Source organism: Protopterus annectens, chromosome 8.part0, assembly GCF_019279795.1.
Source record: "Protopterus annectens isolate FY-2018-M chromosome 8.part0, PAN1.0, whole genome shotgun sequence".
Lineage (NCBI taxonomy): Eukaryota > Metazoa > Chordata > Ceratodontiformes > Protopteridae > Protopterus > Protopterus annectens.
This window is the reverse complement of record NC_056741.1, coordinates 358,061,527-358,076,301: the sequence shown is the minus strand read 5'-3', so window position 1 is coordinate 358,076,301 and position 14,775 is coordinate 358,061,527. Positions and strand designations below refer to the sequence as shown.

The 14,775-nt window shown below is 36.6% G+C and overlaps 1 protein-coding gene across 1 annotated transcript in view; it reads right to left on the bottom strand.

Annotated features, from left to right (window-relative positions):
* Window positions 1-1,014: 1,014 nt before the first annotated feature.
* Window positions 1,015-14,775, bottom strand: part of CLCN1 (chloride voltage-gated channel 1) — a 2,440,475-nt gene continuing 2,426,714 nt past the window's right edge. The window contains exon 23 of the mRNA XM_044079868.1: window positions 1,015-2,178. Within this exon, the coding sequence (XP_043935803.1) occupies window positions 1,864-2,178 (315 nt within the window). The 3' untranslated portion in view covers window positions 1,015-1,863. The remainder of the gene's footprint in view (window positions 2,179-14,775) is intronic.

The window sequence follows — 14,775 nt, the reverse complement described above, 5'->3', positions numbered from 1 at the left end:
TAACCACTGTGAAAGAAGATCTGTACTAAAATATTAGTGCAGTAGGCCATATCCAATATATAAAATTGCACAGCACCATTCATGGTTGTTGTCTTCCTTCTTAGAAAACAGATGTGTGTCTTTGTTTCTATTTGGCTGCAAAAATTAATTAAATACCAGAGTGCTATTGTTGTTGTTTACACATCTTTTACAATAAGAAAACAGAATCCAAGGTGGTAAATGCTAGAATTTGTTGCTGGTGCACTTTTTTACAAAAAATAGAACTGTGGAATATCTTGCCCTGCTCATGTTTACTTTTTTGCTGAGAAAGCCTGAGTGTCATATAACAAATTTTCAGATGGTCAAGTACCAGATCAGTTGGTAAGTAATTACTGTGGAAATGTGATGGTTAAATGCATATCAGTTCCATCTCCAGTGACTGGAATTAAGAGAAATGAATTGTTCTTTTACTATAGTTATCAAACGTCTTTTGTCCAGTACACTAACCACTTTACTGACCTTGTCTTTCACATCTTCCTGTCCTTACATATCACAAATTATTTAAAATTGATTACAAGAATACAAAAGAAAATAAACTACAACAGGGCTTTCATTAAGAACAGTTAAAACAACAGTGAGGGTGGCAGTATAAACCATGATGAAGAACACCAAGATAACTTTGTAACTTACCCACAAATTTCAAATACTATCACGTTCAATGTTTTCTTATGCATTGCATTCCTCAATTTTCACTTATGTAATTTCTATTACTACACTACCAGCATATCCATATTCCAAACACCTTACCTTATTATGAGGAGAATTTCTTTCTTTTCCCAAATGACATTTATGTTGTATTTTTGCTTTGTGTAATTAACTGTAAGACATACTTATTCAGCTGTCAAACGAAAACATGAGAAGAAGGATGTGAAGATGCACGAGCAGAGATGGCCCACTGCTGACAAAGCAGATAGCAATTCAGAACAAGTTTGAACAACAGCAATAATCTTAAGTATTAAGACTGAAGACAGGCAATTCATACAAATGGTAATAAACTGTTTACAAAATAAAATATCCCTTTAACTGCTAAGCTGGAAGGAGATTTGCTTAGAGAAAATATTGTTTACGTTAGCTTGTGACGAAGTTTAATCTGCATTCCTAATGATTATTTGTATTGATATATATGAGACCTGTTTTTTCTAGGTTCAGTGACACACACCAGCATGCATAGTATAAACCACTTTGGATCTCCTAGATGCTTAAATATCTCACGGTTATAGCATCCTGCTTGAATGCATCCTTGGAGTGTACAGTCCAGAATCACTTCCCACTGCTTTTTTTGATTTGTGTTGTTAATTTATTACTGAGTGCTTCATCACTAAAAAGTTACTGAGTGAAATGAATAAACAGGCATGAAGTGCAGTGATACAGTATGACCACTTACATTTTAAAGGGATATACTAAAATTGTTTAAACTTTCTTTGATTGCAGCTCTGTGGCCAAGACGTGTATTGCCTTCTTTCACAATGGTTACAATTCTTCTTCTTCAGGCATAGTAAACCACATATTACACCACTGCCATATCTGGAGGAAGGTAAAATTTTCAGAAAACTTCCTCTTATCTTAGCTGACCTGCTGCGATAGTTAGCAGAATTATGTTGCTGTCATTTTCAGTATCAAGTTGATCTCCAGACATGGAGATCCTAAGACCATTCAAATCGATACTCCTAGGATCTGATCATAGCCAGTGCCTTGAAGAGTTTTAGTTCTCATGTACAGTAATATAGCAGAGGGGTAGAGGGGTATATTGGAAGAAGTTCATAGTGTTGTCTGCATGAGTTCATTAAGATGCACACAGCAAAAAGCATGTTGTGCTATTCGGTTTCATAGGTGACTGTCTTCACTGACCTCGGTATCATCTGATAAAGGTTGCAGGTCTCTGGATGTTTGTGCTGTGCTCCTAGACCCCAAATTCTGAAGCTCTGTTTCATCTGTATCTGCTGTTTTTGCAGCATTGAGTCCTTTCTCCTGCCCTGCTTCCACATCTACTGTGCAGCTGGTGTTATGAAGAGTCCAAATTTGGGGTGCTGGGGCCAGATGGCTCTTTTTAGAAGCACTTCTTGTGCTGTCACGAAAACTGGCAAGAGGTGGACGTAACCTCACACCTGAGCTCGTAGAACCTTCAATAGCCTTCTGAAGCTGAAAGAAGGAGAAACATATAAAAGTCAGCCTTCATCTTGGTAGTTCAGGAGTTTGACTTGTTTAACAGGCTCAGCAAAAAGTCCTGTACTTAACTAGATCATTATCTGAAACAATTCACAGAGGCTAATGTGTACTGTCTACCAGAATGGTTTTCATTATAACCAATACTTACTTCTGGTATCTCTAAGAAAACATTATATCTGTAGAGTGTAGAGTGTGACTGCATATACTACAGAACTCACTTATTGATGAGTGAATGTACCAATTATAACAAATATATATATATATATATATATATATATATATATATATATATATATATAGGTAGATAGAGATAAATATATATAGTTATATAGCCATCTTTAGGTATACACACACACACACACACACACACACACACACACACACACACACACACACAAACATACACAACCGACATGCACACAAACACACACCTCTATTAGTATCTTTCTAGCTATTTGTCTAGATAGACAGACAGATAGCTAGAGACGGACATAGTAAAGTAACACTGTGACTACTGCATATCTTCCTATCCAGTGTTTATTTGTAGAAGCCTTTTTTTGCTATTCATTTTATTATTGCACTACAATGAAAACTTGAGTCAACAAAAAGGAGTAGCATTAAAGAAGAGCCTGACTGAAGAAACCTATAGAAGGCCAATACATGTTACAGAACCCACAGAATTAATTATACAACTGACAGCTCACATCTCCTAAGGTGCACTCTCTCTTGATAAGGCATGGGCCTCAAGCAGCTGTACATTTATTGTGTAGCAGTACTTGCCAGTAATGCATCCCAAAAAGAGAAAATATAAAAGCAGCTGGAATCTTTAGCACATAATATAAATCCATATACTTTCTGGAATGCTATTGACTGATTCTAAGACCATGATTCAAAGCACATGTTATTATTTCATTGCTGAGCAAGACTGAGTCTTAGTAGCATGTCTTCATGGAAAGGAGGATGGGCTTTTACTTAAAGAACAACAAGTGGGTGTACCTGAGGAGCAAGTATGACTCCTGTTTCCACCAACATCTGCAAACTAACAATGATACTGTTGAATTTCAAACAGAAGAAACAATTTCTGCTTGTGCGAATATGTAATTAAAATGGCTATGGTCACTGTCACCGTACTGAGCAGCAGTCCTGAAATGTCAAGTTGTGACAAGAACCAGTTTATTGACTTTGTGATTCATTCAGTTAGTCATCTCTGTTCTTGACCAATGTGGACACTGGCAGTCTTGGCAGAGTTATTGATTTCCCCACAGCAATAATTCATCAATGTTTTGTTCCAGTATGTAATAACCTGTGAAGGAGGAATTGAACACTTGACATTTGAAAAGTGTAGGCTTATTCTATAGGTATTTTTGTGAGTGCTAATTTCTGTTTAGCCATCCTTAAGACTGCTGCTAAATATTTTCTAACTGAAAGTGAAAAGAATTTGTGTACTCACTAAAATTCATGACATTTCTTTGTGTATCTTCCCTTCTAAGTCATAGTACCCATATGCAGAGATAAAATGGATGGCACCTTTCTAGAAATAACACTCTTCAGAAAAGTCAACAAAGATGTGATCTGTAGCTCCACACAGCATTTTAAAAGGGGTTGTTACATTGCATAGCCCATCAAAAGCAGTCAAGTGGCTAAACATTATTTTTCTGATAAGCTACAGTGGGAGTACAAATGAAATAAGACTCAACAGTAACTGGCTTAAAATAAAGAGACAAAATTACTTACATAACCTCACAGGCAAAACTGAACAGGATTACAACCCACTGAAAAATTGGGTAGATAAGGGTGAAAATAACAGTTTACATTTGGAAGGTTGAAAATCAACCTACCATATGGCCCTTTGTGCGAACCGGAATGACGAAAATTGTCAGTCCGATCTGCACTGATGTTCGAAAATCAGCAAATCAAAAACCAGATTAGCTGATTTTCAAACGTCAATTCAAAGGACATAGCATAATGCAGGGGGGAAAGCCCCACACCCCCTACTTTATTATTCTAACTCTGAGGTCGCACTAAAGTGGGGAAAGGGCCACTTTTCGATCTCCACTATAGTGCACCTTGCACCAAAAATGCCGAATCTGCAATGAGCAAACGTTACTGTGCATTCTCTCATTGCACATTCAGTGCATTTTGTTTTCGGCCTTCCGAGAACTTGAAAAAGTCCTTTTGGACTTTTGGATTTCACACATATGCATTATGCACATGTAAAGGTAAACCAAAATAACTTCTGTTGATTATAGTCAATGGAAATAAGTGATCACCCTGATAAAAAGTGTGAATGTAAAATTTTCATGCACTTTGGAACACCATTTTAACTACTTATTTACACTGAGTTACAAACTTATGCAAAAATCACAACAATCTCAAACAAGATCAAGTACTTAAGATAATACTTCATTCAGAACCGTCATAACAAAAGTAGCATTCCTTGTGCCACAATATCATTGTAAGGGTGCATAATGAAAATGTCCACTCTGGTCAGAGCAACTACTCAGTGGTATAGGCAATGGGATCAGACTACTGCTGGGATTAATTGTTATGCAACTGCAAGGTGTGAATTTTCAAGGGGAAGTCATTGCATGTAGAACTTCACAGCTAATCAGACATTTGTTGTACATTGAATAGGACTGGTAGTCAAAGAAAAGGAATGGATAATTAAAGAGAAGCGTAGTGGTAATGGGAGAAGGTGCACTAGGCCACTGTATGGCAGGAGCCATGCTACAGTGGTGTGCATGATTGATATGATGCATGCAACAGTGAAGGTGGGTCATCATAGCTAGGTCACTTCATGTTGATGCATACATGATGCAGTGCTGCAAAACAGCACCTCATGCTCACCTGGCATAAGAATGGCAGCATCACGGCCACTAGTTAGACTACTCTGCCATTGCACAACACAGTGGTAACACTCTTCATAATATACATAAGCACAGGTAAGAAAGTGGGACAGGGGAGAACAGGAAGCAGAGCAAAACAGACAAAGTTAATTATAAGGAAAGACAGATGTAAGGGGATGGTATTTTTCCCAGAGAAAAAGCTTCTCTTCTAATACACAGAACATTAGGTTCTAATGGGGAGATAGTGAGAGATGGCTGTGGATTCGATAGAGGGAAAAGGGCATGTAACATGGCCAGATAGATAGACAGACAGATGATAACAAAACACAAGCTCAGGCAGACGGGAGTGCTTGGCTCTCAAAAGGTTTGGAGAACAATGGATAGACACAGTCATACAGACAGTAATGGGGAACGTTGGACAATGAAGAAGGAATGGGGAATGGCACATAAGGGAGGGAAAACACCAGATATGGCTAAGGTAGGGTTATAGCATGGTTAGATCTATGTCACTATATCAAAGTGACAAAACACTGAATGATTAAATGATGAGCTGCAAATATTACATCCCAGGGTGTCAAAGTAGAAAAACATCAGTAAACTATCTTTTTTGCAAGACAGCAAGCCCCCTTGCACCTCTCACACTCCCTACTAATTAGATATACCAACTCCAAGATTGTACTACAGTCAGGAAAGGGCAATTTCCCTGAACTCCACTGCTCCATGATCTCGGATAGCGGAGCTCCCCTTCATTGTCATATGTTTCATTTACTTTGATGTAATATTTATTGCTCAACATGCAAATGATAGCAGCATTTGAAATTAATTTGCATCAATGGATCGGATCCTCAAAATACATCACAAAGTCACTGGCTACAAGTAGTAACCCAAGTTAAACTTGATCGTTATCCAGTCTCAGTCCTCCCTGTGCCTTCTCTGCTTTTCTTTTACTCCCTTTCCTCTACCTTTTCTTATTTCCCTTCCTTCTAGCATAATCCAAGCTAAAATAGTCTGTTTATATCTCATATCTCCAAAATAAACTATATATTATCATCTTATGAACTGTTAGCTCTTTTTCAAGAGCTTTTGTCTTTTGGCATAATTTGTTGAGCCAACGGTGATTGATTTATGATTTGTTTTAGTATCTTCATGTTACATGTTTTCATCGAAGGTTCTGTGCTGTATTTACAAAACATAATTGAAGTAACTTATGTTTTTATTTGCTTTTGAAGTGGGTTGGCCTTCAGAATGGCATTGCCAAGGAAGAATGCATGCTTGATTTTCTAAATCCTAAGACAGAAAGATAAATGTCTTAATGATGAGCTACCAGAAACACGATGCCAAGCAGTTAAGAAGGAGGTACAGAAAATGCCCAAACATAGAATTATAAAAGAATCCCAAGGTGAGTATAATAACCACATTGTACTAGTTCCCAAGCCTGATGAGCTTATAAGGTTTTGCAGCAACTTCAGAAAATGAAGTATGGTACCTAAATTATAGTCATATCTTGTGCCCTGAGTGGACAAAATTATTCAAAAGTTGGGCAATGATAGATATTTTTGTACTTCAGATCTAATCAATGGATATCAGCAAATTCCAGTATCTGAAAATGCTAAAGAAAAATGTCATTTTCTACACCAGATTGACTCTTTCTTTTGGTCTCCACACATCAGCTGAAACTTTCCCCAGGCAGCATGTCAAGAATTCCTAGACACCACAGCCGACACGTAGCACCTGCCAGGGTATGTAAGAAACATTTTAAAAATGCCGACAGTCACTCCTCTAAAGTTGAAGGCATTTTACAATGTCTTTCTCAAGCTGGGGTCTAACTAGTAACCCATCTCAGTGCAAAATAGTCATTGCAAAAGCCCATTATTTGGACTATGCAATGTGCTGAAGGATAATGAAACCAAAAGCTAAGAAAATGTATCAGTACAGTTCTGGTCCACACCAAGCAATAAGAAATAGGCTATGTTTTTTTTTCAGGTCTGATGGCCTTTATTGTAAATTTGTTTGTAATTGTTTTGAAGATTTTACCCCCAGTGCCTACCAACTATCTGACTTTCTTTCAGTCGGTTGGCACATTTGTCTGCCATACATCAGTGTGAGAGCTGACAAAGAGGGACCATCATCATGGATGGTTAGATTATTGCTTTTTTGTACTCCTAATCTCACTACACGCACCCAAGGTTTGGCATTCATGGGGCATCAGCAAGGGGATGTCACTCAGTTCCATAAGTGAAGTAACCCCTAAAACCACTGTGACCTCTTGATGTCAGCGCTTTCATTCATGGATTCTCAGGTCTCCAGTGTACATTCAAATATGCCAACATGTACCCCGTTCATCTGTTCCTATATCCTTCCCTGAGGAGAAGTGGGAAATCATAGTCAAATCATTCCACACCACCCCTATGCCAGCGTCACCAGGCATCCAAGCTTCTAATCAAATTCTGATCATCTGGGTCAGAGTCATAGTTTTATCCCTCTATGCCAATGGAGTTGGTAAACCTATTCCTAATGTTGCAATCACTGTTTTCCCCTTAACTGACTTTGACCAAGGGCGAGGCTCCCTTGAAGGGTAACTAAACAGCTGAATCAGAACAAATGCATAGGTAATATAAGCTGTGTTCATAAATTGTAATAGCTCCAACTTTTCCAAGCAATTCATAATATTCACAAAGGCCCCTGAGGTACATGCAGTCTTGTCCCAGACTATAACTGGGGATGAGTATCCCAAATGTTATTTAAATACAAAGCTCATCAGTGCTGCCAGATATTTTCAGTTGCAATTAGAGAAAAAGAGAGAAAATATCTTACTATAAAATTACCCACACCACCATAAAATACAGTTACTGGGGAAGGATTATGTGTTAATTACTGACTGTGGCTCTCACCATGCTTCTAACATCAGAAGGATTACAATCCATAATTATCCGTGTGATAAACCAATATGCTGCCAGCCCAGCTAGATAGAATTTTGTAAACAATTCTATGTCATTTGTAAATATTAATATGATCCACAGGCTTGTTTTACAAATGTAAGGTGAAATATATGTTATGATTAAACTCTATGTTATACTGAGCTTCAAAAATGTAACCACAGTGCACCCTGCTGGAAAACAGCAGAAATGTGTATAAGCTATATGCCAATCCAAATGTATGCTTTCATATTAGAAACTGCAATATATATATATATATATATATATATATATATATATATATATATAGAGAGAGAGAGAGAGAGTTAACTTGCAACATCTAAGAATAAGTAAAGACTTTCACTATGTATATAAAGTTAGTTTTTTTCAGCTAAAAGACAGGATGTCTACAGCTGGAGTTTCTTTCTATTGTTTGGAAACAGAGGTAATTACAGGTTTCCAAGGTAATTGTTTTATGACAGCCAGTTTCTGGCAAACTTCTAAGAGAGAATTGTCAGTTTCTAAGAGATAACTTAAGTATTTTTCATAGAGACATGTTAAACTCTGTTGGTATCTGTTTAGCCTGGGAACTAGATGCAAGTGTGAAATAGTGATATCATCTAGCTAACCCAGCAGTAATGTGTATTATTAACTTAAGAACTATCTCAGAGAGAAAGAGGTAAATTTTTGCATCTTGTTCTGGACCTGTAAACAGCTTCTCACCAGCACTTGCTTTGCTCTGTAAGTAAGACTTAGATCTTAGTATCTCTCTTAGAGACATATAGGAAAATAGTCAGATCAGTCTAAACGCTTTCTGTATTTATGTGAGACTGTCCTACAATGTTGTTTTAAAGTATTTCCTGTGATTGTGAATGCTATTGTCATTGTGTTGAGTTAAAGAGTATTGTCTTGTGCTTTTACTATTTATTATTAAATATATTTAAACCTATTAATGGTGGCTGATTTTGGGTAAAGATATTTAAGCTCTTAGGCTACTTGCATGTATTTGGTGACACTGTATAGGCCACTCCTAAATAGCCTTAGCCTTAGTCACACTTACTATTTGGATTACAGTAACATTACACAGTAGAACTGGACACCTTTTGGTAAGGGCCTTCATAGTAGTTGATAAGTAGGGGTTCTGGTGGTAGTTCTGACTACCTTATGGTCTGGTCAGAAGGGGGCATAGCTAGTAAACCTGTGCCAGCCTTTCCCAGGTGTGTGTTTGTGTATAAATCTTTGTCTTTGTGTGTGTGTGTGTGTGTGTGTGTGTGTGTGTGTGTGTGTGTGTGTGTGTGTGTGTGTGTGTGTGTGTGTGTGTGTGTGTGTGAGCTACTTGGGCGGGGACACAAAACACTGGTTGGACAGAGAAAGGGCTGGGAGGACTTGGCTTAGAACCCTGACTAAGAACTCAATTCTATAGCTGTGCCAGTGGGGAGTCTTATTGGGGATCTGGAGAGAGAGGGAGAAACCAGCCTCAGACTGACTGTGATCTCTGTGTGCTCTTAAGGGAAATTGTAATGTACTGTGTGTGTACTGTTCATACTCCCAGTGTGCACGTCCCTCACTGGTGTTAGTGGTAAGGATTGAGGCTCCTTAATTACTGGGCCAGTGCATGGGTATCACAGTCCAGACAGGCTTTGACCCACCAGCTTTATAACTTTAAACTATATCATCCAGGCTACAATCACTTGAATGAGGATGGGCTATCTCAGGGTCCATCCTGTCCGACTGTGTTAAGTCTTGTGGTCATACTCTGGGATGGGTTATGTGGCATAGAGACCACTGAGGCTGGAAAGCACACTGCTTATTGTAATGTTTCTGTGGTTTGTGCACTAGTTATGGGCTGCCTTTAGCAGAAGAAATGTTATGGAAGGAAAATACAGAATTTCTAGGCCTGAGGTAGGAAGGTCCCCAGGAGAAGTTCTCCATGATAACTAATAAGAGGCAGGTGTCTTCTGGAGTACATTATGTTGATTTCTACTTGAGGGAATTAGATTCTTGATCTTTGGTACTAAATTTGGTTTTGAAGAGGAATCTCTAGTGAGTAATATTTGCAGAATGCTTGGTAGCGAAATTAATATTTTTAAAGGTATGTTATATGAAAGAGGTTATCTAGTAGAATTGCTTGAGAAGGTTGAAAATGAGGTTATAAATAAAAGAGAATCTTTATTTAAACCTATTTTAAGAGGAGGTGTTATAAAGAATAATGATATTATGGCGGGTAATGTAAATTTGAAAGAGTGATGATTTTACCATTTAGCCTTTCATTACCCCTCTAAACAAAGGGGGTAATTCCTCTGATCTATTGACATGTTGCTGTCTTATCACCTCTGTCTAAAATACTTGAAAAAATGTACCCATACACAACTCATTAATTATCTTCTCCACAATAAACTATTGTCTCCATCCCAGCGTGGTTTCAGACCAAGCCATAACACCTTAACCACTCTGCTGTCCTTCATGGACACTATAAACTATGCTAGAGATTATGGTAATCTTCCTGTACTGTTTTTAGATCTCTCTAAAGCATTTGACACAGTTTCTCGCACTAAGCTCTTATACCAACTTTCCTTACTCAGCCTCACATCCACCACCCTGACATGATTTAAAAGTTATCTGTCAGTAAAGTTCAAGGTTCCCTTTCTTCCTAACTTCCAAACATCACTGGGGTACCCCAAGGCTCCATATTTGGTCTCCTACTTTTCAACATTTCATAAATAACCTTCACTTGTCTTCCTGTCACTCTGCTCTTATCCAATATGCTGATGACTCCATCGTTATCTACTCAGCAAATAACAAAGTGCACCGTCAACAAGTTACCCAAGAAGCTTTTTCATCCATTGAACTCTGGTTAAATGACTTCCAGCTATTATTCAATTCCAATAAAACAAAACTGTTACAGTAAATAAATCACATTTTAAAATGTATTCCATAAACAACACTTTAACTGAAGCAGTGCCACACACCAAGCTGTTAGGTGTAATCATCGATGAAAACCTAAAATTTGACCTTTATATCCAAAACAACATAAAAAAATCACCAGAAACTAGGCATGCTCGACAGGCATTCATGTTTTCAGTCTACTCGAATCATTTTTGCTAACACCTATTTATTACCTTCCCTCCTGTATGGTGCTAATATCTTTACTAATCTCCAGACCTCCCTCTTATCAAAACTTGAAGGCTACTATAACAAAATAGCAACATTTGCAACAAACTCTACCAACTTTAATCACTGCTGCATTTCACTTCAAGCACTAGAATTGCTCAAGCTACCACAATGCCTTAATTCATTCAATTCTTAATTGCATACAACATTATCTATAAGCCCACTGCCTGCCTTGCTCTAACTTCTGTTCTCTCTAGCTATCGTCATGCTAGATCTCTAAGATCCAAAGATAAACAGCTTCTATCAGTACACAAGCCCAAGGAAAATGCCTCTACTCTTACTCCATTGCCAAAGCTTGGAATGATCTTACCAAAAATGACAACTTTCCCTCATTTAGATGTGCCTTAAAAGAATTATTAAGCAAGTCATGGATTTGTACCTGTTCTAATCCCACTTAATATTATATCTCTGACTTTAACTCATTTTAACTTTACCTACCTTTAACTACCTTTTCAACTACCTTTCGTTTACTACTCCTTCTTCCTTAAACACTTTCCTTCTTTACATCCAACCTTTTCTTATCATATCTCACTTTCTATTTCCTCTTATGATATCCTTAAACTATATTCTCTTACTGTTCTTACCTACAGATAATACATTTTTGCTATAATATTTTCCTACTATTTTTTACAATACTAATCAGCCATTTTTCTTTTACCTCAACTAGTTTATGTATATTGCATTTCATTATTACATCCTATCTGACTGTTGGTACTATTTATGTATTTTTAGATTGTTTTCCATGGGCCTATGCTGAAAATGGGTTCCTTGGACCCTAGTCAGACTTTCCTGTTAAACAAATATCAAATAAACCACTTTATTGGAAAAATCAAGAAAATCATAACTAAAACTTGGAAACTACAAATCATTTCCTATGCTGGGTTAAGGTTAATGGATGGTGATTTTAATTTTGTTAATAAGAGGGGAAGGAATATTTTAGAAACAAGTAACAGTATTAATGATAAGGTCATTTTAAAATGGACAAATATGGTGGATGCTCTTATTGCTTATTTATTAATGCAGTTGACCAAGTGGATATAGTAAATACCTGAAAAATTATTTTAGGAGTAAGTATAACTGTAACACATCAGGGGTGATGTATTTAGCTACATGTAAGTCATGTTAAGCTTTTTATATAGGCAGGACTAAAAGACCCCTGACATGGTGATACACGATCATTTATATATCATTTGCACAGAGGATAATAATGCATTCTATTAACATTTGATTTTGTTTTCCAGTTTTGACAAATTTGTTTTTTTTTTATTTTAGAAAGATTACCACCCCCTAATTACAGGAGGTGATTGGCAAGCTATTCCTTAATGCAGGGAGCTGCATAGTCAGGTACTGTTTGAAGTAACATTGTTCCCTAATTTTGAATAAAACAGTATCTATCAATAGCATATTGAGGTTAAGAGCCACAAAGCTATAATGTCATAAATGCTCTGTTTATATTTAATAATTTATAGTGGTCAAATACTCTTTTACTTGTCTATATTGTCATTTGACTAATTTATAGTTTGATTAATGTGTGATGCATTTTTATTGGTGGAATTTTTGATCATGTGACTAGTTTGAGTTATTTAATCTCTAAGTTTAGCATGACTAATTTATTGCGATAAAGCCCTTAGCCAGAAAGGGACGAAAGTGCTAAAGTTTTCTTACAATATTACTGTGGTTCTCCTGTGTTTCGGTTAGCTGGCATTTTTTATTTGTTTTAATTTGTTTTATAGTTTGCTATTGCTACCAACCCATGGTTTCTACTGTTTTGGGTGATTTAGTATTGCATATACTAGAGAATTTCTGAGACAGGCTAACAGTACATTTGTGATTATGTTAACTTTTTGTTGCTCTCCACTATAATGCGCAAAAAACATTTGTTGTTCCTTGTAAATAAATATCAATTAAAAACTAAAAGGCTTAGTTCTAAAGATGGTCTCTGTTACTACAAGTTGTTACTGTTTTCAAAATGACTTATTTATAAAAGGAAATCTAAGCCTTATTTCTCAGTCTTGCCATGTCAATTGCCTCTTCAATTTGAAAATATATTTCGTAATCTCAATCTCACATTTACAGTGTGGGTAATCTGCTGTGAATCTGCAGATGGTCTTCTAGTCATTGCCTTTGTTAACTAACTGGTGGATAGAATTAAATTTTGAGTAACAGTCATCTCAACTTTATTCTTAATATACATGTCACTGAATTAGTTTTGTGGATGGTTATATTTTTTTGGCTTCTGGCATCAAAGTAAACATATTGAATTATGGGTGGTTATCTGCATGTATGATCCAGGTTAGTACAACAGAGATTCCATAGTAGGTCATCAACAAAGCAGCTTACTTTATAATACAGCAAATTAAAATATGCAGTTCAAAGCATTGTATCATAGAAATGCTACACCACAGGAAAGAAAATATTGCATTAGAGGTATTTCATCAGTAATATGTGTAACAAGCCTATAAAAAGATATGTGACACAGCATGTACTGAAAAAAAAAACTAAATGGCAATGAACAAATGAGAGAAGAATTTCACTGACATATCACTATGTAAAAGACATGCTTTCTTATCCTGTTCAACCAAACAGTGTTGAAGGGTAGAAATAAATAAACAACAAGTAATACTCTTCATTTACAGCTAAGCTGAGTTAAATTGGGAATATTTATTTATTTATTTATTTTATTTCACATTTGTTAACTGGGTTCGTCCAAATGAATTTGCAAACAAACTCAATTTCAATGGAGACCTGAGGGGAAAATCCCTAGCAAACATAAATAAAGTTAAAGTGACAATATACAAATGTTAAATAAAAATCACAATACAAAATAATTGTAATAAAACGGTTATTAACTATTTGCATTGCATTGATAGTAAGCAACCCATTTTCAGTGCAGAACCAAGGAGAAAGAGCCCCAGCAAGCATAAGAAAAGATAAACATACAGGACAAAAACTATTAAAAATAACAATGCAAATAAGAGATTAATTTTAAAGAGAAAAACAAAAGAAAAAATTATGAACATTAAAGATTGCTATCAGTGGTCTAAATGTACTACATATAAGAGTAAAAACAAAAATATAATCATTGTTCAAAAGAAGGAAAATGTATAGACATAGATAGGAAGTGGGGGTAAGATAAATAGTGTGGAGAATGGGAGGGGGTAGAGAAAGGAGGGGGCTATAGTAGTAGAGCTAAGGGTTTAGGAGGTTGGTTTAAGCAGAAGTTTCTGGGTGAACTAACCATAAAACAATAAAAGAGTTAAGGTATGGAAATAGCACCCTGCTCACTACTTTAGCCAGTCACTGTCATCGTCCCCCACCAGCTCCACCAGAATGTAGCTCACTAATAAACTCAGGTCTTCCAGGTGATACATAAAGCTTTATGTCTGTGCAATGGAGTTGGCCAAAAAAAGGGAGAAATATCACACCCACACAATCAAAATCAGAGCAGCTTTGGAGACAGTCTTCACACCACCTGCTTACATACTGAGGTAGTTGAGATATTCCAGTACTAAATTCCCTCCTAGCTCCATGCTGTGATGCCTATGTATAGTTATAACTACATCAAGGGAGAGAGGACACCATACCAGGCTAAGAATGGTGTGATGGCTGTAGTTATTCTCACATAGGTATTTAACTGG